At 37.1% G+C, this 24,320-nt stretch overlaps 2 protein-coding genes across 2 annotated transcripts; both read left to right on the top strand.

Annotated features, from left to right (window-relative positions):
• Positions 1-1,017: 1,017 nt before the first annotated feature.
• LOC127561242 (olfactory receptor-like protein COR9) lies at positions 1,018-8,663 on the top strand. Its single transcript, XM_051996537.1, is given in 4 exon segments — positions 1,018-1,062; positions 6,853-6,973; positions 8,067-8,200; positions 8,202-8,663. Coding segments are annotated over 4 exon segments (762 nt in total).
• An 8,794-nt stretch (positions 8,664-17,457) lies between these two features.
• On the top strand, positions 17,458-21,517 carry LOC127561241 (olfactory receptor 1020-like). The gene is made up of 2 exons (XM_051996536.1): positions 17,458-17,548; positions 20,568-21,517. Exons 1-2 carry the CDS (start codon positions 17,458-17,460, stop codon positions 21,515-21,517), a joined length of 1,041 nt encoding a protein of 346 aa, XP_051852496.1.
• The last annotated feature ends 2,803 nt before the right edge of the window (positions 21,518-24,320 follow it).

Here is a 24,320-nt window from a genome sequence, read left to right as displayed (position 1 = left end):
TCTCTCTGGATGTGTGTAGCATTTACTGAAAGAATCTAAAGGTCAGACAAGGAAGGGCATATCTGGTTCTAGAACAAGGGATCTTAGCCTGAGTTTCATAAACTTATTTTTAAATGTTATTGCTAAGGGAAACTATATATAGAGAGAATGGGGTCAAGGTCTAGGCCATAGGAAAACTCACATTAACAAGAATGGGAGAATTTAGAACTCTTTGAAATGTGGTTGTTGTTCATCCTTCCTCCTCCAAATGGAACAAAGGCATCTTGAGGAACTGCCTAGTAACTTCAGAAAGAAAGGGTACTGAGATAGAAGCATGTCTATTTTCTCCTTTAAATATTGTCTACCTAGGGAGTGACTGAATTTCATGTAACTTCTTTTCTCTTTGCAAACTGTGGGGGAAGGAAGGGAGTAAGATTTCAAGGTCTATATCCAAGAATTGATCCCTTTTCTAGCAAAATACCAGTTCCACAATAAATACAGAGAATGGTAAAGATTTATCCAAATCATCGCAAGGCAGACATCAGAGAGTTATGTATATGGGAATACATACTAGACAATACAGAAAGAAGAAGCTCTATTAGGAAGCGAGATAACTCAAGCATAAGAAAGGTTCTTAAATGTCAACCAGAGGGAAACTCTGCAGTCTCTAAAGGTGGAAGCTGGGAAGAGGGATGTAATGGAGACTGCCAGCTCTTTTCAAGTCTTTCCAGAATCTTTTCCTTCAACAATCTAAAGTAGAATTTATCTTTCATCTTCTCTCTTAAAGCTAGAAAAGAAAGATAGGAGAAAGTAGTCAGAGAGTAGAATTTCAAAACCAAGATGGTAGATACAAAAAAAAAAACAAAAAAACCCTGCATGACTTGTGCATGGCTTTAAATGTTTGTTCCTGAAGAAAAGTTATTCAATAGAAGTCAGGTTGATATAGGAGCTGTTGATGAGAGTATTGATGCCCCCAGGATGATGGTAGGGAGAAAAAGAAGACAAAGCCCTCAAGTCAGTTTTTTAAGTTATAACAAAATGGGTGGTGTGACCTGGAGACTGGTAGATGGCAGCAACAAGGAAGTAAGTAGAGTGCTAGAAATAAAAGATTATTATTTATTTATATTACACTTTAAAGATTACAAAACACTTTGCTTATATTTATCTCATCTGTTGATCCTCATAAAGACTTCATGTAAGAGACAGCCTGACTTGTACAAGTTGATAGAAGATCTATTGTACAGTTAGGAAGACTTGGATTCGTATTGTTTCTGACACATATGATGTGTGACCATAAACAAGTCAAGTAATCTCTCCTTTTTCCCGGTAACTCTTTAAGACTAAAATTTATGAAGCAGTTAGATGGCAAAGTGGACAGAGGACTGGTGCTGAAGTCAGGAGGATTTGAATTCAAATCTGATCTAAAACATTGAATACTTCCTAGCCATGAGACCCCAGAAAAGTCACTCAATCCTAATTGCCTTAGCAGAAAAAGAAAAAAAAAGAAAGAAGAAAGATTAAAATTTACAAATAAATCAACTAGTTTCATTGGTGGAAGGAGTTTCCATATTAAATTGATAAAGAATCAGAGCTAGACCACAAAAACAGATCAGTGAACTCAGTGTTATAGGGTTCATTATCATCATTTTATTAGTGAGAAAATTGAGATTCCCATAGATTGAATTAATCCCATGGTCATACAGATGGCAAGTATTAGAGGGAGAATTCTTGACTAGTTTAGCCCTTTTCCTACCATATACCAGCATTGCCTGTACACATGGAGCTACATATATGGAAGATGACTGAGAGATTGAGGCAGAGAAATGGACTGGAGGCATTAGAGACAAGCCCTGGCTATATGACAAGGTGCCCCTTAGCTGCCCCTGAACTCGTATGGCACAGATTGTCTGAAAGCTGACTTTAACAAACAGAATACTTGTCTGGTACATAGTCTTGAGGCCATATGACTCAAAGCCCTCATTTTTCATATGAGAAAACTGAAGGCTGAGGAATTTAAATGATTTGTCCAAGGTCCCACAGGTCAGGGGTAAAATTTGAGAAAATCTTGGTCATCACAGAGCTGAGTCTATACTTTTTCAATCCTACTTAACACAACTGTTAGGAACATAGATTTGAATGATATACTTTATGAAATGGTTTAAGTTTTTAAAAAACTGAAATCAATAAGTCATTAAATGTCTGCTTTCATTCACCATCTCTTTCCATTCACCCTTTATCTAAAGTCTGAATCCCGTCCATGCCATCCTTGCTGAGAGGTCATATTGCCACTCTTGAGAGATCTCTACTGTCAAGGAACTGATTGTCTCCTGGTGCACCCCATTCCCCTTTTGAATCATTATCTTTTCTTTATTGACTAAGCAGAAATCTGCTTTCCTGAAAGTTTCACCCAATGGAAAAATCCATTCTCCAGAACCAAGTAGAACAAGTCTTTTGCATGACAAATCTTCAAATATATTCTTGGAAGACAGATGCCATGTTTCCTTCTTTAGGCTAAAGCTATTTGGTTCCTTCATACTATTCCATTTGACATGGTTTCAAATGCATTTCCCAATCTGATCTTCTTCCTTTGAATGAACTTCAGAAGGAACATGGTGTCGTGGACTCTTGAATCAGGATCTGGGTTGAATCTGGGTTCTGCCACTACTGTGTAACCTTGGTCAAATTCTATACTGTCATCTATGTATTGTCATGTATGGAATCCTATTTAGGAAGACTTGGTTCAAAATCCATCCCAAAGAAAGTACTTACTAGCTATGTGACATTGGGAAAGTCATCTAATCTTTACTTGTCTGTTTCCTCATCTGTAAAATGAGAATGATAATAATAACAATACTTCCAAGGGCTATTATGAAGATTAAAACACAATGTAAATGATAGCTATTATCATTTTTAAGTCATTTTGCTACTTTCAACTTTAGGTGCTTCATTTTTATAATGAAGGGATTAGACTAGCTGATCTCTAAAATTCTTTCCAGAACGAAATCTATGTCCTTATGATTCATTCTAAAATCTGATGTTTAGTGTCAAGCAAAAATACATTATATGTGTCACCAGGGCAGACTAGAGGGAGGCTGTCACATCTCTGATAATCCGTCAAAGCTCAAGTATAAGTAACCTAGTAATCAAATTTCTTTCTTTCTTTCTTTCTTTTTCTTTTTTTTTTTTTTTTTTTTTTTTTTGCTGAGGCAATTGGGGTCAAGTGACTTGCCCAAGATCACACAGCTAGAAAGTATTAAGTGTCTGGGCCAGATTTGAACTCAGGTTCTCCTAACTACAGGGCTGATGCTCTATTGATTGCACCATCTAATTGCCCCCCCCCCCATTAATCAATTTGTAAACTCTTATTAAGTATCTAATAAGTGTTAGGCACTGTGCTATAAATATATAGATATACATGTACAGATCTATATCTCTACAAATAGATGTGAATAAGTACATATATATGTGTATAAACAGACAAATATAAGGATAAAAACACATACAAGCAAAGAAGTGAAATTCAAAGCACTTAGGAGTTGAGGGTGATCAGGAAAGTCTTGATATTAAAAGTGACATTTGAACCAATTCTTCAAGGAAGAAAATTCTATGGGGCAGAAGTAAAGGAATAAATGTAGACATAACTCTAAAATTGAACTCCTAGTAGTCAAAAATGTTCTACTATGGCATTCCTGTTAGGCATTCTGTGGTTGACTGAACATTGGGCAGGGTAGGCCATGAATTAAATCTGGTATGTCAATCCCCATGTTTCTACTCCCATACCATACCAAGAGATTACTATTTTTAATAGTTTGAAAATCACCTTTATAATTACAGCATGTGACATTAATGAATCAGGATATCAACGTTCTCTTAAACAGCTTTATTTGATCCTTTGGTCTCTCATTTGATATCCAAGTGGGATAGATATGTCTAAAGTTTGAATTTTCAGTGATCAGTTGTTATTAACCATTTTTATTCTATCATTTTGAATCCAAAGATCATTCTTCTTGGAAAAAGGAAAAGCAAAGTGAGCTCAGCATTTCTGCCTTCTTTCATTCTGTACTCTCTTAAAGTTTTTCTATTAAGTTGATCATTTAATCTCTTCTCTGGTTCCTCTTATTTCCAAAACATAGTCTGAAAAAAGTGTATTTTTGTATCAAACTTTCAATGCCAGTTTTCGAGCATTATTAATACAATATTCTCGAACCAGTTTAAATAATTGATTTGAGGGTAACCAACTGCCCTCAAAACCTTCAATGGATCTGGAGTTGGAGAAATGTCTACCAAAAGCATGTGAAAATTCTTTCCTTGGAAAGAATTGATGAGAACAATTTATTCCAATTAAAACAAAGCAATGCTGTGGAGTGCTTAGAGTTTGGTCAGGCAAGTAAATCACCATGGTTATCCACTGCATCCTGAGGGATTACTGAGTCATTCTGAATTTTGTTTTGCCACTGGATTTCAGTGACTCTAGAAGAGAGAGTAAAGCCAAAAACTTCATGCAAATTTGCCTCCTCATTTAAATTCATTTATGCATAAATCAAAAGACATCATTCATACCATTTTACCATTTTTACCCATCCATAAATCCTTTAGTGATCGGCAAAAGACCAAGCAGCTGTAATCACAACCCTGCCACTGGGTGGCCCAGATCACAGAGTTGTCTTTTCACTAGAAGCAACAGTAGATTCAGCAGCCCTCTGAGTTTAGCCTTTTTTTGAAGGATTGCCTTGCTCACCATCTGTGATTACAACAAAAAGGCATTGTAAAAAAAATTGCAAAGATGTTTCTACTCATCACTGATACATGGAATATATGTGTGCTTGTAGACAGCACAAGATCTAGAAGACCTGAGTGAAGGAATTAATAGGTATTCCTTCCAAATAACTATTCTTTGTGAAATAAAATTGGTAAATGAAAGATAGTTTATCATAGTTAGAGCTCAATACACATTTTTCTAGAGGGGCCACAGGGAAGGGAAATATCATGAAGCTGGTAGATATTGTAATGAAAACTAATCTAGTCAACAAGCTTGTATATCTACCAAAAAGAATGAATGACAAGCTCATGACCATGCAACTGCCAATTTCAGGGAAGTGCCAGGGTACTATAACAAATGCATATGCTTCCACCATGACTAACCCTGATGAGGCTAATTTTTTTCTTTATAGAGACCTAGAGGCCCTCATTATTAATGTGCCAAAAGATAAGAAACTTAGAATTCTGGGTGATTGTAAGGCAAGAATAGTCAGAGATTATCAGATGTGACAAGGAGTTCTTGGAAGGAAGGAATCAGAAGCAGCAACAGCAAGGTTGCTTCCCACTGAAGACTTATGTGTCTCGTGAATTTCTCCTTATTAACATTGTTTTTGTTTACTTAATGGAAATAAAACTTCATGGATTCACTTCACAGCAAACATTGACATTTAATAGATTATGTATTATTGTAAGGAAAAAAGACAGACAGTTTTTTAGAATGATGAAGGCAGTGTGTGGCACAGAGTGCTGGACTGATCATAGACTTATCATTTTGAAGCTAAATATTCTCATTCCACAAAAGCAGCAGCTCTAAGATAAAATAACAACCAGAAGATTTGTCATCAGATTAGAGGACTTCTCTGAACAGGAACAGTTCATTGCTAATTTGGAAGGAAAACTGAGCTAACATGCATGAAAACAATGGAGCAGAAAAGGAGTGAGCCGCTTTCAGAGATTGTTGAAGAACACTGCATTTATTCATCTGGGCCAGAATATTCACAAATATCAAGATTGGTTTGATGAAAATGGTGGTAAAATTTAGAAGCTGGTAAATGAAAAGCAAGAACAACACAGGATTTACCTCCAGGATAGTTTTTCCATTTCCATTTCCATTTTTAGATGATTTAACATAGTCTAAAGTAAAGTACAAAATAAGCTTAAAGAGATACAGAATTCTTGAGTCATCAAGAAGGCAAATGAAATTTAGTTTTACACTGATAGTAATAATCCAAAGTTCTTTTATGATGCCCAAGTAGATTACATATGGATCAAAGATTTATGGTGCACCTCAAGTACTCAGTGCTAATGAAGCCACATTCATTAGTGATAAGCACATAATCCTGAAGAGATAAGCTGAACATTTGAATAGGGTTTTTAATAAATCATCATTAATCAGCGTGGAAGCCACTGTATACTCAGCAGGAAGTCAATGCCCTCTCTAGCTAAATTTTCAAATGAAGAAGAATGCCATTTGAATTCCATTAGATTCCTTTCATTTGGCAAGACTCCTGGTGCTGATTCTATTCCAGCTGAGATGTACAATACAGAGTCCATTGCTCATAAAAATGTTGTCTAAAATTTTCTGGGTTAAATGGCAAGAGGAGGTGAACCCCCAGGAGTTCAAGGATATTTCGATTGTCCATCTCGATAAAGGTAGAAGAAATGGGTTGTCCTGTGACAATAGTAGGAAAGGTCTGTCCCTTGGCCATTGCTGCCAAGATTCTTGCCAAAGTACTCCTTAACAGGTTGATTCTTTGCTTGGAAGATGTTCTTCTACCTGAGAATTAGTGTGACTTCAGAAAGGGCCAGGGAATTGTCTACATCATGTTTGCTGCCTGACAAGTCCAAAAGAAATGCAGGAGCAGAACAGAGCTATGTATATAATGTTCATCCATTTGACCAAGGCCTTTGATATTGTCAATTGGGAGGAATTGTGGAAAATTATGTCAAAATGAGGTTGCCCAGTGAAGTTCATCTGTATTATGTAGCAATTTCATGGCAAAATGTTTACTTGTGTTCTGGATAATAGACAATCCTTTCAGACTTTTCCAGCCATCGTATTTAAAAGCAGCTGCATATGGCTGTAAAGTTTAGTGAATTCTTTGATGCACACAGGGCTCACAGCAAGGGAAGCAAGACTATGTGCTTACTTGCTTTTTCATGAAGTTTTCAGCAACACTGTCAGATACCTTCAATGAAGGTAAAAATGCCATCAAGATCACTTATTGTATTGATGGTAAGTTGTTTAATTTGAAAAGACTACAAACCACGGCTAAAGAAGAGGGAGAGTTGGCGCATGACTTTTTGCTCACAGATTTGGCTCCCTGTTTTCTTCTTCATTGTAATTGAATGATTTGTGCCTCCAGTATGATTGGTCAGAAAAGGGATCTAGATTTCCTCTGTGGTCCAGTGTAGCACATAATGTCTTAGATTCTTCCTTGTGTACTTTGATGGAAAAGGGTCTTGAAAAGGAGAAAGTATGAACTTAATGTTGGGACCCAAAGTCAATTCTGCTTAACTGCTATTACTATGGTTGGGTGAGAGCAGTTATCACCTTGTGAACTCTTCTTGTACTTGGTCTCTATTGTATAACTTGTCTTTCTTACTTTTCAGTTATTAAAGAATTCAAAGAAAAGTAAGACCAAACAACTGATATGGCATGGTGCCCATACCAAGAGGATCTCTGGACAAGCCTTGATGTTAGGTGGAGGAGTGACGAAGGCAGGAGAGTCACCACGAGGATGGCCAAAGATGGAGTCCCTATATTTTAAGCCCTCTCAGCCCTTAAATACCTTAATACGATTATATTACTACAGCACACTGAGCATGTGCCAATTGTAGAACCTTTACATCACCATATCACACTAAGTATATGCCAACTAGAGTGATAACATCATTACATCACACTAAATATTTGTCAACTAGAGAACCATTATCTCATTAATCACACTGAGTAAACATCCTGCTGTAAGTGTCCTTATTTCAAATATACCTTTCCCAGACTTCTCCCACTATCTGTGGTCCTCTACAATATGGAATTCATCTTCCTGATATTTTCAAACCATTCTCACCTTCAGGGATTGTTTTTCTCTTGTTTTTAGTTATTTACTTGGTAACCATCCTAGGAAATACTCTCATATTAGCTGCAATCAGGATCAACCCTGTCCTTCACACCCCTATGTATTATTTCCTCAGTAATTTGTCTTTCCTGGACATCTGATACATTTCCACTATTGTCCCCATCATTCTGGTGAACTTCTTCCAAGAAAAGAAGACTATTTACTGTGAAGGTTGCCTATCCCAGGTCTTTTTCTTTGTTACCTTTGCAGGTTGTGAGTGGGTCCTGTTGGCTATTATGGTCATTTGTCATCCATTACGTTACCCAGTCCTCATGAGCAAGAAAATCTGTGCATATTTAGCAGCTGGGACTTGGTTATACAGTACAGTGAATTCTCTAATACACACACACAGGGCTTGTAGCAACTCTCACTTTGTGTGGTCCCAACCACATCAATCATTTTCTTTATGATATTCCTCTGCTCTTGAAGCTCTCCTGCTCAGACATTTTAGCCAATGATGTTGTACTTTATGTATCAAGTGCTACCATTGGTCTGAGCCCCTGCCTATTCACTGCTATGTCCTATATCCTCATTATCTCTGCCATTCTGAAGATCCAGTCTGCTCAAGGGCGTCAAAAAGCCTTCTCCACCTGTGCCTCTCACCTCACTGTGGTGGTCTTCTTTGGAACTGCCAACTTCAACTATGATTGAACCATCTCAGGCTACTTCTTGAATATGGACATTATGATTTCTGTCCTCTTTTGTATTGTTACTCCTTTGTTAAATCCTATCATCTACAGTCTGAGAAACAAGGAAGTCAGGGATACCCTAAGGAAACTATTTGAAGGGTATGTATTAACACAGTGACTCAAGTGTTTAGATCAATGTATCCCACCCAAAGATGGGAATAAAAAAGAAATTATAAAGTAGGTCATTAGAAAGGACAGAAATAATACACATAATATTTCCACATGTGAATGTGTGACACAGACATGAATATATACTTCACTAAATTTTCTATCAACAAATTTAATTTTTTTAATCAAGTTACTAAACTTTATGTTCTGTGATCCTTATTAACCATTTTAGAGACTTGGGAAAAGCCTGTGATAATCTCTACAACAATAGATTGCATCTTTTAACTGTAAATAGTCATCTACCCTACAAATACCCTACATATGGATAGCAACTTGACTGGTGGTTTACTTCTTTACCTTGATCATTGTACTCTTTTTATCATGAGGTTCCTAGGGATAGGTAGGATAAATTTATTAAAAATTTGTACAGCTCTTGATAATGATAGATTAGCGAGCCAAGGACAGGGAAGAAGTGGTAACAAGAGATTAAATCTGATCCTGGAACAAATGAATTTGTTTCATAGACTCTCTATAACTGCTGTCTATTAGATTGTGATTAATAGTATGTCCTGCCTATCCTTTTCTTTCTTTCTTTTTTTAAATAATAGCCATCTGGTTGCTTGGTAAAAGAAACACAACAATGGGGGCCAGGGAACTATGAATTTTGAGTTTAGGTTGACTGAAACTCATAATTTGCTGAGAACCTAGGGTATCATTCAAATACAGAAGAGAAATACAGATGCTTTATTTGTATGTATTGGCTATCCTACTAGCACTAGTGTATTAGCTTTGGATTTTCCATCTGCAGGGTGCCACATGTTTCCTTAAAAAAAGCTGTTAGGAGCCAGGTTGGAAGTCTTTCATCTGTAGAGGGAATGTATGACTTCTTGTTACCACCTCATAGCCAGACTTAGCACTGTGCCTCACACACAGTAGGTACTTAACAAATTATTTATTGAATTGAATTGAATCTCTTGTTCAGTTGCCTGCTTCCTAAGGAAAGACTAGCACAGACTGGGCCAGGCATCTACCATTTGCCCTTTAGCAACACTTCCATCCATACCAGAATACAGCAAGCTTCTGTCAGTCATGTCACTCAATTGCAATATGAAGAACCTCCAGTGCAAAAAACAGCTATCCCTTTGTCTTTAAAGCTTTTGTATTCTGCTGTCTCTCTCCTTGAGGGTAAAAAACAGACACTCTCTTCTCAGGAGTGAACATTCTCTTAACAGTTGTACCATACACCTCCCATAGATTATCCAAACTCCATTCTATATTCCATACCACCTGATTCCTTATTCCTGTCCTTCTCAACTCTCCCACGTCAGTTTCATCCGAATTCCATCCTTCCCTTTTAATGTGCCCTCTGGAATGCCTGTTTCATAGACAATAAATTTTTCTTCATCTTAAATCTTTTTTTCTCCATTCCTTTCATTGCCTAGTTCTTACTGAAACTTAGCTTCTCCCTGATGACAAAACCCCCTTGTTTATCTTTCCAGTACTAACTGCTCTTTCACTCATTCCCCTTATCTTACTGAGGCAGAGGAATTGAAATACTTTTTGCTCCCCGTTGCCACTTCCAGGTTCTTCCTCTTCTGCCATCACTAAAGACCCTCTCCTTTTTTGAGATTTATGCTATTCAAATCTATCACCCAATCAAAATCCTGGTAGCCTTTGTCTACAGACCCTCAGGTCACTTCCCTTCCTTCCTCAATAAATTACATACTTGCCTCACAATTTTTCTTTCCTCTTCAACTCCTGTTCTCATTCTAAAGGAATTCAACATATACATTGATTGTCTTTCAAATAGCATAATTGCTCAGTTTCTCAACCTATTTACCTTCTATCACCTGCTCCACTTAATCTCATCCACATACAAAGATGATCATATCTTTGAACTTTCTATTACTTACAGATGTACTACCATTGTGGGTAAGCATTCTAAAATCCCTTTATCTGACTATAATTTATTGGTTTTTTACCTCATTCTGTGCCTTCTCTTGTGAAACCATTCTCAACATCAACACTATGATTTTCCATCCTTTGGTCTTTCAGTTCTCTCTCAGGCCATCTCCCCTGCACTAGCTGCTCTCTCTTCTCCTTCCTATCTTGACTTCAACTCTATACTTTTCTCTCTTGAATTCCTAATCCCTTTATCATATTCCTAATCATACCTGCTCAGTCCTCAAGCTTGAGTCACTCCCACTATTTGTTGACCACACATATGTGCTATAAAAGAAGGTAGAGAAAGTTACCCAATGATTCTGATTGGATTTATTATAAACTTATGTTACACAACTCCATTAGGCCCTCACAGCTGCTCATCAATCTTACTATATCCTCCTTAAATCTTAACCCATATCACCATTCTACTCTCAGCAGTGGTTCTTCCAAACTATTTATCTATCCTACAAACTTCCATGGCTCCCTCACCCCTCACTCTCTCTATTGAAAAATCTTGACTCATTGAGATCATTTACCATGAAGTCTCTCCTCTCCTGTTCATCTCCTGTCATTCAGCTGCCTTCTGTCCCTTTCCTCTCCTTCATGCCTTTCTCATATGATGAAGCAGTCTCACTGCTAGCTATACCATCCCATTTCTTCCAACAGATTACCCTCTATGTCATCCCCATTTTTCATCTTAGTTTTAATCACTTTCCTTCAATTGTTTTATCCCCTATTGCCTACAAATATGCCCAAGTCTGCCTTATCCTGAAAAAACTCCCACTCTATTCTTCTATCTCCAATATTATCCTATATCTGTTTTGCCCTCTTTAGCTAAATTCCTTGAAAAGGTCATCTATAAGAGGTGCCTCTCATTTTCCTTTTCACTCTTTTCTTACTTGTGAGTAAGAATTTCCACTTCCAGCTTAATCATTGTACCCAAACTGCTCTCTCCAGTCACCAGAGACTTCTTAGTTGCCAAATCCAGTATCCTTTCCTAATCCTCATTCTCCTTGACCTCTCTATGGCCTTTGGAACTCTCTTCTCTGAAGATTTTCCCTGCTGTGAATAAGGTTTGCTTAGATCTCTAGGGCTTAACCACATAAATAGAAAACAACCTGGTTTTTAATTAGGAAATTCTAGGTAGGTGTCCCTCATATCACACAGGTATAACCCTCAGATGAAGTGAGATTATAGACAAGGTAGAGAAGGGATGACTGAGTAGCCCTAATCACCCTATTCTAGGTAAGGGACAGGAGCTGTCAGCTGCTGGCTCCCCTCCAGCTCTTGTACTAAGGTAAGAGCTTTTTGCTTTTGCTTACAAAATTAATTTCCTTTCCACCCCAAAACCCCCAGTTCCTCCACTATGTTTTACATCCTTTTCATACACTCTCCTTTTTTTTTTTTTAAAGAAAAAAACAACAAGAAGGAATATGGGTAAGTGACAGCTGTCTGTCTAATCAATATAAAATTCTTAATTTTTTCTTGAGTTTTCTAAAGTCATTTGATTTTTTAATCCTAAGAATTATATGGGCAAAAACATATCCTTATCACAGGTGAAACTAAGGACTGATTATGGTCATGGTTTCAGTGCAGCAGAAAATATAATCAATTTAATTTTTTTAAAAATCAATTAAAGTCATAATTTGTTGGACAGTGACTAAAATCAGAAAAAGTTTTTCATTTTTCATGGAGATTTTTGGCAACACAAGCCTTAACCTTGGTCCATACATTGACATTTTGTTTCTTTTCTTTAAAAAGATATTTTTTTCCTTATTGGATCCACAATTGCCCATGTCCCTGAACTTGTGTTGGAGGGTATCCTTAGAGAAGTGTTTTCTATGCATTGGCATGGAAGTAGGAGAATTTTTCCTTTATTTTTCTAGGAAAAGCATTTTCTTGTCCAAATGTCTAAAGACAACATATCCTTCAATTCTACTCGGCTGTTTTCAAGTACCTACTGGGTGCAGACACCATGTTAGGTGAATAGAGAATGGGAAGAAATGCAGAGCTTGGATAAGACATATGTCCCTGCCTTATCATAGTAATTACAATTTAGTAGATGGATAAGACCCATTTGATAACTTATTATGCAGTAATAAATGAATGCCTTGAAAATAATACAGAAAAAAATAACTATAAGGGGTCCTAGGCAGGAAGGGCACTAGCACTTGGAGGAACAGGAAAGTTTCTTGGGGAAGGTGGTTTTGAGTTTGGTTTTAAAGCACAGAGAGAAATTAATCAGGCAGAAGCAACAGGCTAATTTAGAACTAGGTAATCAATCCTGTGAATAAACCTAAGGATACATTTGTGCAGGACATATTTAGTGGGAGAGTAAAGCTCTTAGAAGGGAATAATAAATGAAGACTGGGAAAAAATGGATCTCACCAGACTATACAGGGCCTTGAATGGCAGGCAAAAGACAAGAAATTTTACTCAGTAAGCAAAGAAAAGCCACTAAAGGTATTGAATTGAAGGCTAACATGACCAGATCTACACACAAGGAATATTAATCACCTATGAAGGAAAGAGCAAAGAAAACAAGATCGTTTAATAATTGTTGAGTTTTGTCTGATTCTCTGTGACCCCTTGAAAACCTGGGATTTTTTGGTTAAAGATAATGGATTGTTTTGTCATTTTTTTCTTCAGTTCCTCAGATGAAGAAACTGAGGCAAACAGGATTAAGTGACTTGTTGACAGTCACCCAGCTCATCAATATCTGAGGTCAAATGTAAACTCCTGACTCTTAAAGGGCACCTTGTGTACTCTACCACCTTGCCAAGATCTGTTTAGAGACTTCTGCAATACAAGCACTGCCTGTGTTATATATGAATAAGACTGTCCATTTTAGAGATGTGACAGTGGGAAAAAAGAAAGGCATAGATGGGAGATATTTTCAAGGAGGGATTAATAGGATTTTGTTTTCCAGAAAAGCTTGAAAGAGAGAATAAGGCTCAAGAAATTCCACTCCTGATTGCAATTTTCTTTAAACTGTCTCTTAGAAGAAAGAATCATCCCATGAAATTAACAGCTTAAGCAAAGTGTTTTAAAATGGAGAATGTTTATTCATGCACCTTAGTCTACTTTCATAAATAAGCTCTTACTGAGAGCTGAGCCTTGGACCCAGGTGGACAAATTCTCAAAGATATGAATGGGGATACCCCATTGCTTTCCTGACCTTTCACAAAGAAAAGTCAGCAATTTTCTCTCCCTAGAAGATAACGTGGGACCCATGGATGACATTTCAAAAAGAGAAATTGAACTTGAAAAGAAAACATCAAAAGCCAGAGAAATATTAGAAATTGAAAGTCTTAGAAACCATCCTAATTCTAGGGGCAGTTAGGTAGTGCAATAAATAGAACACTGGTCCTGGAGTTGGATCTGCCTGAGTTCAAATCTAGACTCAGACACTTAGTAGCTGTGTGACTATGGTACAAAAGTTTTTAGAAGTTTTACAAGTACAAGGTCACTATTGGCTTTTTCCAAGCAGAGAAGTGACATGGTCAGGATTATGTTTTGGGAAAATTGCTTTTGTAGCTTAGGGAAGGATGAGTTGGAGAGGGAGCAGCAGGGAGACTAATTGGGAGAATTTTCTCCCCTGGGTGAGAGGGGATGAGTACATGAGTGGGGAAATTTAAAAGGAGAATGACGGATCTGGAAGGAAAGTTGAGTTCCTTTTTTAGACATTGAACTTGAAATGATTACAAGTGATCTAGTACAAGATGAGCAAAAGTTGGAGAGGTGCAAGATGTGCAACAGAGGCTAAAACTATATATATATATATATTGGAGTCACCTTCATAAAGCTAATAATTAAACCCTATTCCTCTATCAATTGCTAGAGAAGCAATGCAGTATAATGAATAGAAATTCAAGTCTGAGATTTGCCTTCATTTCTAGGTATAGGGTCATGGTCAAATCATATAATGTCCCTGAGACTCTATGTCCTTAACTGCTAATAATATTTTAGGGAGAAGAGCAAGATTCAATGAAAACAGCAGTGGAGTTGGAGTGGAGTGTCTGGGTTCAAATCCCAGCTCTGTTAATTTACTTCTTATGCTAACTTAGAGAACTCATTAATTCTCTCAAGACTTCAGATTTCTCATCCCTACTACAAGGATATTGAATTAAATGATCCCTGAGGTCCTAGTCAGCTCTGAATACATGATTCTGACCACTCCTTTATAAGATAGGCAGGAAGGAGGAAGGAGGTGTACAAAAATGAATAACTACAGACATCTGAAAGCCATCTCTGACAAGGTCTTTCCCCTTTGTGAATGTAACAGGTGTGTATTTATATGCTGAAATATTGAAGGAAAAAGAAGAACAGATTTAGGGAACAATAAGCTGATTATTGAAAACATTTCTTTTTTACTCTACCATCTACATTTCCTAAAGTATTCCTTCATTCCCCCACTCCCCAGAGGGTAAAATCTTATAATTAAAACTCAAAAAGAAGAGTGAAAAAGACTAGTGTGGCAAAACTAACCAATATCTCAAAATAGTCACATGTTTTATGTTCAATACTAATAGTCTCCAATCTCTGGAAATAAATGGTGAGAGTTGCCTCTCATACTTCCTCTTTGTAGCCAAGGATAGACTTATTTTTGAGCATGCTGAGTTTAAGGTACCTGAATAGCATCTGCCCTATTTGCGAATAGTGATAGCTCAGATAGGTTGTCAGAACAGCAGAAATTTAGGAAAAATATCTATAGATACTGAAATTGAAATAATGAAGGAGAATAATACTGCTAAAGGAAAAAAAATGGAGAGAGAATAGGACCAAGTACTAACCTTTAAGAATGCTCTTATTACAAAGTGTGGAAAAGCTTAGAAGTCTTTGAAATGTAAAAACAGTGGTTGTTTATCCTTCCTTCTCCAAGAAGACCAATCACATCATGAGGAATCGTTAGAGAAATGGAAGGACCAAGAAGAATGTGGCTGCATGGAGGGGAGAATATCCAATCACCTCTGCTTCCTGCTTTCCCAGGCTCCCTATAGGATTCAAATTTCAAATTTCAAATCCCACCTTCCCTAGGAGGCCTTTCCTGGTCCTGTTCCCCAATTGTTAATATCTTCCTTTTCCTCTATATACTTTTTAACACTTTTAGGTACTCAGTTATTTAAATGTTGTCTCTCCTCTGTTAGAATGTATAAGTCTCTGAAGGGAAGGGATGTGTTTTTTCCCTTATTTTTATCCTCTCTACTTGGCACAATGCCTGGCACATAGTAAACACTTGACAAAGGCTTGTTGATTGATAAAAGTAGTAAAGAAGTCAAGGAGGTTGAAGTCTGGGAAAAGACTATTATATTTGTCAAAAAGGACACTGGTGACCTTTTTGAGAACAGTTTCAGTCAAGAGGTTGGGATGGATCCCTGATTGCAAGGGTTTGAGGAGGGAGTATATTGTGAGAAAAGATATTGGACAGTGTTGTGGGAGTTTCTCAGTCTGAGTGCTGTGAGAGTTCAGGAAGAAACTCATCTAACAGGAGGTCTTTAAGACTGGAAGCCAAAAAGTGACTGGCTTGACTCAATTGAAAATAAATTGATTAAAGAGCCAAGGAACACTTCTCCCTAATAGAAATTCTAGTTTCATAGGGTACAGATTAGGCTTTTATATCTTTTTTAGGACTGGAATGTAGCTAGCCAGCGGCATTTTGGACAGAATGGAAACTCAAAGGAGTTAGTAAAGTTAGTAAAGTAAAGCTAATAAAGTAAATCAGCTTTATTCCTATCAGAAAATGCATTTCTTGGTAGTTAGTCTTATCAGAATAGCCTGTATGTGGAATAAATCTCTAAGATCGTGGAAGCCTCTTTCAAGAGAGAATGAATCAGGTTTATCTTCTTATTTCCAATAAGGAAGGAAATAAAAGTCATTCTGAGGTTCTCTATTTACATAATCTCTTAGCTCTCTTTCTTTGGCCTTGTCTTTGGAGAATATATTTCTCCAAAACTCACAGTAAGATCCATCCAATTCCCCAGAAGACAATTTTTTCAAGACTGAGCAGTGAAGGAGATAGTAAAGGAAGGGGTGGTAAGGTGGGTAGACTAGAAGGATTAAGTGGAGACTTTTTAAAGGAAATTTGAACATATCTATATAAGCTGATAGGAAAGAATTGTGGAAAAGAAGAGATATATGAACTCCCTGAAGATTCTTGAAATAGAAGCTTTGCCAACTGGCTTTTAGAAAAGGAGAGAAAAGATTCCATCTTGAGAGCACAGGGAAAAGAGCTGATCTTAGTAAGGAATGGACACACTTCCTCTTAGATCAAGGAAAAGTGGGAGAAGGAAGGTGATGATGCTGAGAAGTTGGAGGAGGTTAGGTCTGAGGGAGATCAGTCTTTTCACTAAGGTAGGCGTGAGGGCCATGTGCTGTCAAAGAGAAGTTGGGAGCTTATTGGGAAAAGGAAAGAAAAGATTTGGAGTTGCCATTCTTGAGTGAGATTCAGTAGGATTCAGTAGGGGAAGAGCATGCATAAATGATCAGTGAATGCCCAGCTTGAAACTGTTATAGAATATAGCTTATAGATATAGCTATATTAGATATAGAAATAGCTTGAAATGATATAGAATGGTGACCTAGATGTGTGATTTGTGCTAAGTGAGCAATTAAGTGACAGTAATTTGAGTGCTAGACTTAAAGACAGAAATCCTGCTTCAGTCACTTACTAGCTGGGTAAGTCAACTAACTCTCTCCATCTGTTTTCTCATCCACAAAATGGGAATAATAATAATACTTGTCTTTCCCTGTTCTTGTGAAGATCAAATCAAATAACATATGACATCTTTGTAAGAATGAATGAGAGATTAGGGCAGAAGAATAGACTGGAAGTATTAGAGCTAAACACTGGCTGTATAACAATGTGCCACTTAGCTGCCCCTGAACTCCTACAGCAGAAGGTAGATTACCTGAAAGCTGACTTTAACCAACAGAATACTTATCTGGTTTGTGGTATTATAGGATCATAGTCTTGGGCTGAAAGGGACCTTAGAGGCCAACTGGTTCAAACCTCTCATTTTTCATATGAGGAAACTCAATTTAAGTGATTTGGCCAAGATCATACAGGTTAGAAGAGTCAGGGGTAGGATTTGATTAAACCTTGGTCTTCAGAGAGCTGAGCTTTAACCCTTAATCTTTAACTCCTTTAACCCTATTTAATCCAAATATTGAGAAATTTGATATGAATGATATACTTTATGAAATTAAGTTTTTAAAAACAGAAATCACTAATGAGTCATAGCAATATAGAATTGAAAGGGATCACTCTTTAGCTAAAGTCTGAAGCCTATCTGTGTTACCCTTTCTGAGACATCTTTTCTCTGCTAGAAGAACTCTAGAATCATGGAATCTTTCTCAGGGTACCGCATTCCACTCTTAAATCTTCCTATTTTCTTTCCTGACTGAGCAGAGATCTACCTTCCTGGAATTTTCACCCAACGGTGAAATCCATTCTTCAGAGTCAAGCAGAAGAAGTCTTTTGCATGACAACTCTTCAAATACATTCTTAGAAGATGCCATGTTTCCCTTTTTAGTCTAAAGCTGTCTGGTGCTTTGTACCATTTCCATTTGGCAAGATTTCAAATCCATTTAATCAGCTTGGTCCTCTTCTTTTGAATGGACTTTTAAAGGAACATGGTGTAATGGACTTTTGAATCAGGCTCTGGATTTGAATCTGGGCTCTGCTACCACTGTGCAACTTTGGTCAAATCCTATATAGGCAGCTATGTATTGTCATGTATAGCATGCTATGCATAGAGTCAAGAAAACAAATTCAAATCCCATATCAGACAAAATATTTACTAGCTGTGTGACACTGGGCAGGTTGCTGAACTTCTGTTGATCTGTTTTCTCATCTTTAAAATGGGAATGATAATATCATTTATTTCAAAGTGCTATTATAAGGATAAAATAAGATATTAAAGCACAACATCAATGCTAGCTATTATCATCATTAAGTCATTTTGTTGCTTTAGGCTTCAGTTCCTTCATCTATAAAATGAAGGGGTTAGACTAACTGATTTCTAAGATCTGTTCCAGATCCAAATCTATGCTCCTATAATCCTTTCTAAAATCTTATGCATTAAGAACTGAGCAAAGCACATTGTACATATCACTAAGGCAGAATAAAGAGAAAGACTGTTAAACCTCTGATAATCAGATGAAACTGAGCTATAATTAAACAAATAATCAGTTAATAAACATTTATTAAGTACCTGCTAAGTGCTAGGAGCTATGTGTGTATATATACATATGGTACATAAATAGAACAAATATAAAGATAAATACACAAAGATATAAAGTAGCTAAATTCAAGGCAGTTAGGAGTTGAGGAAAAGTCTTCATGTAGAAGGTAGTATTTGAAACAATTTTTGATGGAAAAATATCCTGTGGGACAGAAGTGAGGGAAAAAATATAGTCTTAACTCAAAAATTGAATTCCTAATAGAAAACAATACTCTACTATGGCATTCCCATTAAATATTATCTTGGCAGTTGAACATCGGGCATGTCTGGTGTATCAATTCCTATATTTCTATATCACTATACATAAAAAGAAGTTACTATTTTTAGTAGTTTGAGAACCATCTTTATAATTATAGCATAGCTTCTATCCTATCTCATTAATAAGGCAGGATATCAACTCTCTTTCTCTCAAACATCTTTACTTGATCCCTTGGACTCTCATTTCAGAACCAGATGGGATGAAGACCCATTTGTTTCCAGCAGTGGATGATCCAGTCTGAACAATGGACACAGGTCAGGCCTCTCTTACAGCTCTGATAGATCTATCTAAAGTTTGGATTTGCAGTAATCAGTTGTGATTAACCATTTTTATTCTCTCCTTTCTAGTCCAAAGATCATTCCCCTTGGCAAAGAGAAAAGCAAAATGAGCTCAGCACCTCTGCCTGATTTTTTTCTTTACTCTTTTAAAAGTTGTTCTCTTCAATTGTGATCATTGGATCTCTTCTCTAATTATCCTTGCTTCCAAAATGTAGCCTGAAAAAAATTATTTTTGAATCAAGCTTTTTATGCCTGCTTTAGCACATTATGAGCACTGTATTATTGACCTAGTTAAAAGAATAGATTTTATTGCTATCTTTTACTTGCCTATTGCTGACATTTCTCCATGTGAACCTCTCTTTAATCTTTCCCAGATGGCATTTCCTTATTATCACAAGACCCCTTATGATAAAGAATTCCAAAAAATCAATTCAAACAAACCAATCAATAAATTGAGAAAGCCTTATGCTCAAAGCATTATTTCAAATAAATCCTCAATTCTGGTCCTCTATAAGAAGAAAAATCAACAATCAACCAACTATGGTTGTTCTTTCCATTGCTATTATTATAGGCATAGGATTTATTGTTTGCTTGACTGTACTTATATGAGTTAGCATATAAATTCACAAAGCTCTCCATACTTCTTTGTATCAATTATGTGTACCACAATTTATTTTGACCTTCTTCAATTGATTGGTGCGCTCTCTGTCTCTCTCTCTTTGTGTGTGTGTATATATATATAAAATTTATTTATTTACTTTATTGTAATTTATTTATTTACTTTCCCTTGCCTGCTTTTGTTTCAATAGTCTATTCCTACATTAAAGAAAAATGAATAGTTTGAAGAATTGTCTTTGCATCTATTCACTCCCTTTTCTTTTACTGGCTTCCCTTTTTCTTTTTTCATTGTAATTGAATGATTTATGTCTTCAGAATGATTCAGATAAGTGGATGAGATGCCCTCTGAGGTCCAATACAGCAATTAGCATTTGAGATTTTTCTAATGTATTTTGTCTAAAGGGGATTTGAAAAGGAGAAAGAATGAACTCAATTTTGGATCCCAAAGTCCATTCTGCTAACTCTCATTACTAAGGCTAGAGATTGGGGCAGTTTTCATCTTGTGAACTCTTCTTGTTGATTGATCTCAGTTTCTCTTGTCCAATTGTTGTAACTTCTACTTTTCTTTTCAGCCATTAAGGAATTCAAAGAAAGGGAAAACCAAACAACTGTCATGGAATTCATCTTCCTGGGATTTTCAAACCACCCTGACCTTCAGGGATTGTTTTTTCTCTTGTTTTTAATTATTTACATGATAACCATCCTGGGAAACATTCTCATATTAGCTTCAATCAGAATCAATCCTGTCCTTCACACTCCCATGTATTATTTCCTCAGTAATTTGTCTTTCCTGGACATCTGCTACACGTCCACCACTGTCCCCATCATTCTGGTGAACTTCTTCCAAGAGAAGAAGACCATTTCCTATGAAGGTTGCCTGGCCCAGATCTTTTTCCTTGTTACCTTTGCAGGCTGTGAGTGTGTCCTGTTGGCTGTTATGGCTTATGATAGATTTGTAGCCATTTGCCATCCATTACGCTACCCAGTCCTCATGAGCAAGAGAGTCTGTGCATATTTAGCAACTGGATCCTGGTTGTGTGGGTTAGGGAATTCCCTAACACACACAGGGCTTATAGCAACTCTCACTTTGTGTGGTCCCAACCAGATCAGCCATTTTCTCTGTGATATCCCTCTGCTCCTGAAGCTCTCCTGCTCGGACACTTCAGTCAATGAAGTGGCTCTTTATGTGGCCAGTGCCACCTTTGGTCTGAGCCCCTGCCTCTTCACTGCTGTCTCCTATATCCTCATTATCTCTGCCATTCTGAAGATCCAGTCTGCTCAAGGGCGGCAGAAAGCCTTCTCCACCTGTGCCTCTCATCTCACTGTGGTGGTCATCTACTATGGAACCATCAACTTCAACTATGATCGGCCCAGCTCAGGCTACTCCCTGGATGTGGACATGCTGGCCTCTGTTCTGTTCTGCATTGTTACTCCCATGTTAAACCCCATCATCTACAGCTTGAGGAACAAGGAAGTCAAGAATACTCTGAGGAAACTGTTATCCAGTGGTTCAAGTATTTAGATCAATGTGTTCTATCCAAAGGTGGGAATAAAAAAGAAGTTATAAAGCATGTCATTAGAAAGGACAGAAATAATACATGTAATATTTCCACATGTGAATGTGTGACACAGAATGGATATATGCTTCTCTAAATTTTCTATCAACATATTTTAAAATTGCTTTTTATAATCAAGTTACTAAATACTATGCACTAACCATTTAGTGGTGTTCCCTGGTCTACCATAATCTACAACAGTAAGTTGTCTCTTTTAAATATGGATCCCATCTATCTTACAATTACCCTACATATAGAAGGCAACTTGATTGGTAGTTTACTTCTCTCCCTTGAGTATTGTATTCTCTTTTAATGGATTAAATGTTTGTACAGACCTTGTCAATGGTAGCTCAGTTAGCCAAGGTGGTCACAAAAGGTCAAATGCTGATGCTGGAAAGGAATAAAGTTGTTTCATAGGTCTCTCTATAATTGCTGTCTAGTAAATTATGATTAACAATATGTCTATTATTATCCCCTTCCCCTTCATTCGAAACTTTCCTGATATTGTTCCCTTTGCCTAGATTGTCTTCCTTCTCTTCTCTGTCAATTGAATTCCTATTCAGTATTTAAAACCTAACTGAAAAATCATTTCATCCATGAAACTTCTCTAATTTCACAGTAAATAATCAACTTCCTTCCTTGAACTTGACATAGCATTCGGTTTTTCCTCACTTCAGTTTATATAATGTTTCATATCTTCTGTTTATTCCAAGTGTGGAGCTCTGCCTTTGCTGGAAAGAGATAACATAGAAGGTACCATTGAGAAGACAAACAGTAGTGTTCCCAAAGATTTTCTCATTTCATCCTCAGGACAACCTCAAGAAGTAGTTGCTATTATTATATCCATTGCACTTAAGGAAGCTAAGGCTAAGAACAGGGCATCTCTTGAGAGAGAACCTCAGATCATGTATCATCAGAGGACATTGATGACTCTTTAATGAACTTGTTGCAGTCATTGTTCAGTCTTATCTGACTCTTCATGATTCTTTTGGGCTTTTCTTGGACTTTTCTTAGAGTGATTTGTTATTTCCCTCTCTAACTCATTTTACATGAGAAAATTGAGGCAAACAGGGTCACAGAGCTAGTAAGTGCCTGTGGCTGGGCTTGAATTCAGGGCTTCCTGACTCTAGGCCCAGCACTCCCTCCTCTGTGCCTCTTAGCTGCTCCCTGCAGGAAAATAAACAATGGCAAAGTCTGAATTTTGCCTACCAAATGTGTTCCATGTGGGTTCTCTAGCCATATATATTTCCAACTTGTATATTCCTTGGGGGTGTCTTTCTCATGATCCTGGCAAACTGTTGTAGAGTTTTGGGAATTTTCTCTTGCTACTTATTTTGCTGTACTAAATAATTAAATTTTGTTTTCTTTGAAGTAATGTATCCTCTGGTTAGTTGATGAAAGAAACCCAACAATGGGGGTCTGTGAACTATGGATTTTGAATTTATGTTAACTGAAACTCACAACATGCTGCGAACCTGCGGTATCATTCAAATGCGAGGAGAGAACCTCGGGAGCTATATTTGTATGTATTGGATATCCTACTAGAACACAAGTGTATTAGTCTTTGGGACCTTCCATCTCCTGCTGCATGTGTTTCTTAAAGAAAGGCTAGTAGGAGCCAGGCTTGGTTTGGTGTCTTCCATCCATGCAAAGGCTTCCTGTTGCCCTTCGTAGCCAGCCTTAGCATTGTGCCTCAGGCAGAGTAGAAGTTAATAAATGTTAATTAAATTCAGTTTCCTGCTCAGTATAATAACTCTTAAAGAAAGTCTGCTAAGGGGCTGGGTCAGGCATCTTCCCTTTGTCCCTTAACAACTACTTCCATCCATGTCAAATAGGCAACTATTATCACCTGCTAGCAGTCCCATCTCTCAACTTTGATATGAATAAACTCCAATGCAAGAGAACACAGCCTTGACTTTGATTTTTAACCTCCCATGTCCTCAGTTGTGTCTCTCCTTGAGGTTAGAGAAGAGGCACTATCCACTCAATTAATATTCTCTTCTCTTTTTACCTCCCAGTGATTGTACTCCCATATATCATCATCTAAACTCTATTTTACGACTTCTGCCACCTGATTCCACATTCCTATCCTCAACTCTCTTACTCCAAAGTTTCTTCCTAATTCCATTCTGCCTTCTGGAATTTCTCTTCCACAGGCAATCAATTTTCCTTCATCTTAAAGCATTTCTTCTCCCAATCCTTCCATTGATCTTATTGAAACCTAGTTCCTCCCATTAAATTTTACTCAGTAGGCAAAAGAAAGGTCCTAAAGATTTTGAAGGATAACATGATCAGATCTACACATAAGGAATATTAGTCATATATGAAAGCTGAATTGGCAGGAGGAAAGAGCAAATGAGGCAAGATCTGTTTAATTGTTGAGTTTTGTCTAATTCTCTGTAGCACAATAGAAATCCTGGGGTTTTCTTAGCAAATATACCAGAGTGTTTGGCTATTTCTTTCTCTTGCTCATTTGACAGATGAGGAAACTGAGGCAAACAAGATTCATTTAAATTACTTGTTCACAGTTTGAGACTGAATTTAAACTCACATCCTCCTGATTCCAGGGTGGAGCCCCTGGAATCTAGGTACCATGTTTTTGCCCCAGTATCTGTTTAGAGACTTCTATAATACAAGCACTGCTTGTACTGTATATGGCTAAGACTGCTCATTTTAGAGGTATGAGAATAGGAAAAAGAAAGACATGGACATGAGATATTTCCAAAGGGGAATTGATATGATTTTCCCCCCAGCAAACATACCCTCCCT

The sequence above is a fragment of the Antechinus flavipes genome, chromosome 4 (genome assembly GCF_016432865.1).
Source record: "Antechinus flavipes isolate AdamAnt ecotype Samford, QLD, Australia chromosome 4, AdamAnt_v2, whole genome shotgun sequence".
In the NCBI taxonomy this organism is placed as follows: domain Eukaryota; kingdom Metazoa; phylum Chordata; class Mammalia; order Dasyuromorphia; family Dasyuridae; genus Antechinus; species Antechinus flavipes.
Note: the sequence above shows the minus strand (reverse complement) of the source record. Positions and strands in the feature narration are given on the sequence as shown.

Bases quoted from the DNA above. Each gene is read 5' to 3' on its own strand.
- LOC127561241 (XM_051996536.1), top strand. From the start codon at position 17,458: ATGTGCCACTTAGCTGCCCCTGAACTCCTACAGCAGAAGGTAGATTAC. The intron at 17,549-20,567 runs GTATTATAGGAT...TTTTCTTTTCAG, and splicing joins GAATACTTATCTGGTTTGTG to CCATTAAGGAATTCAAAGAA.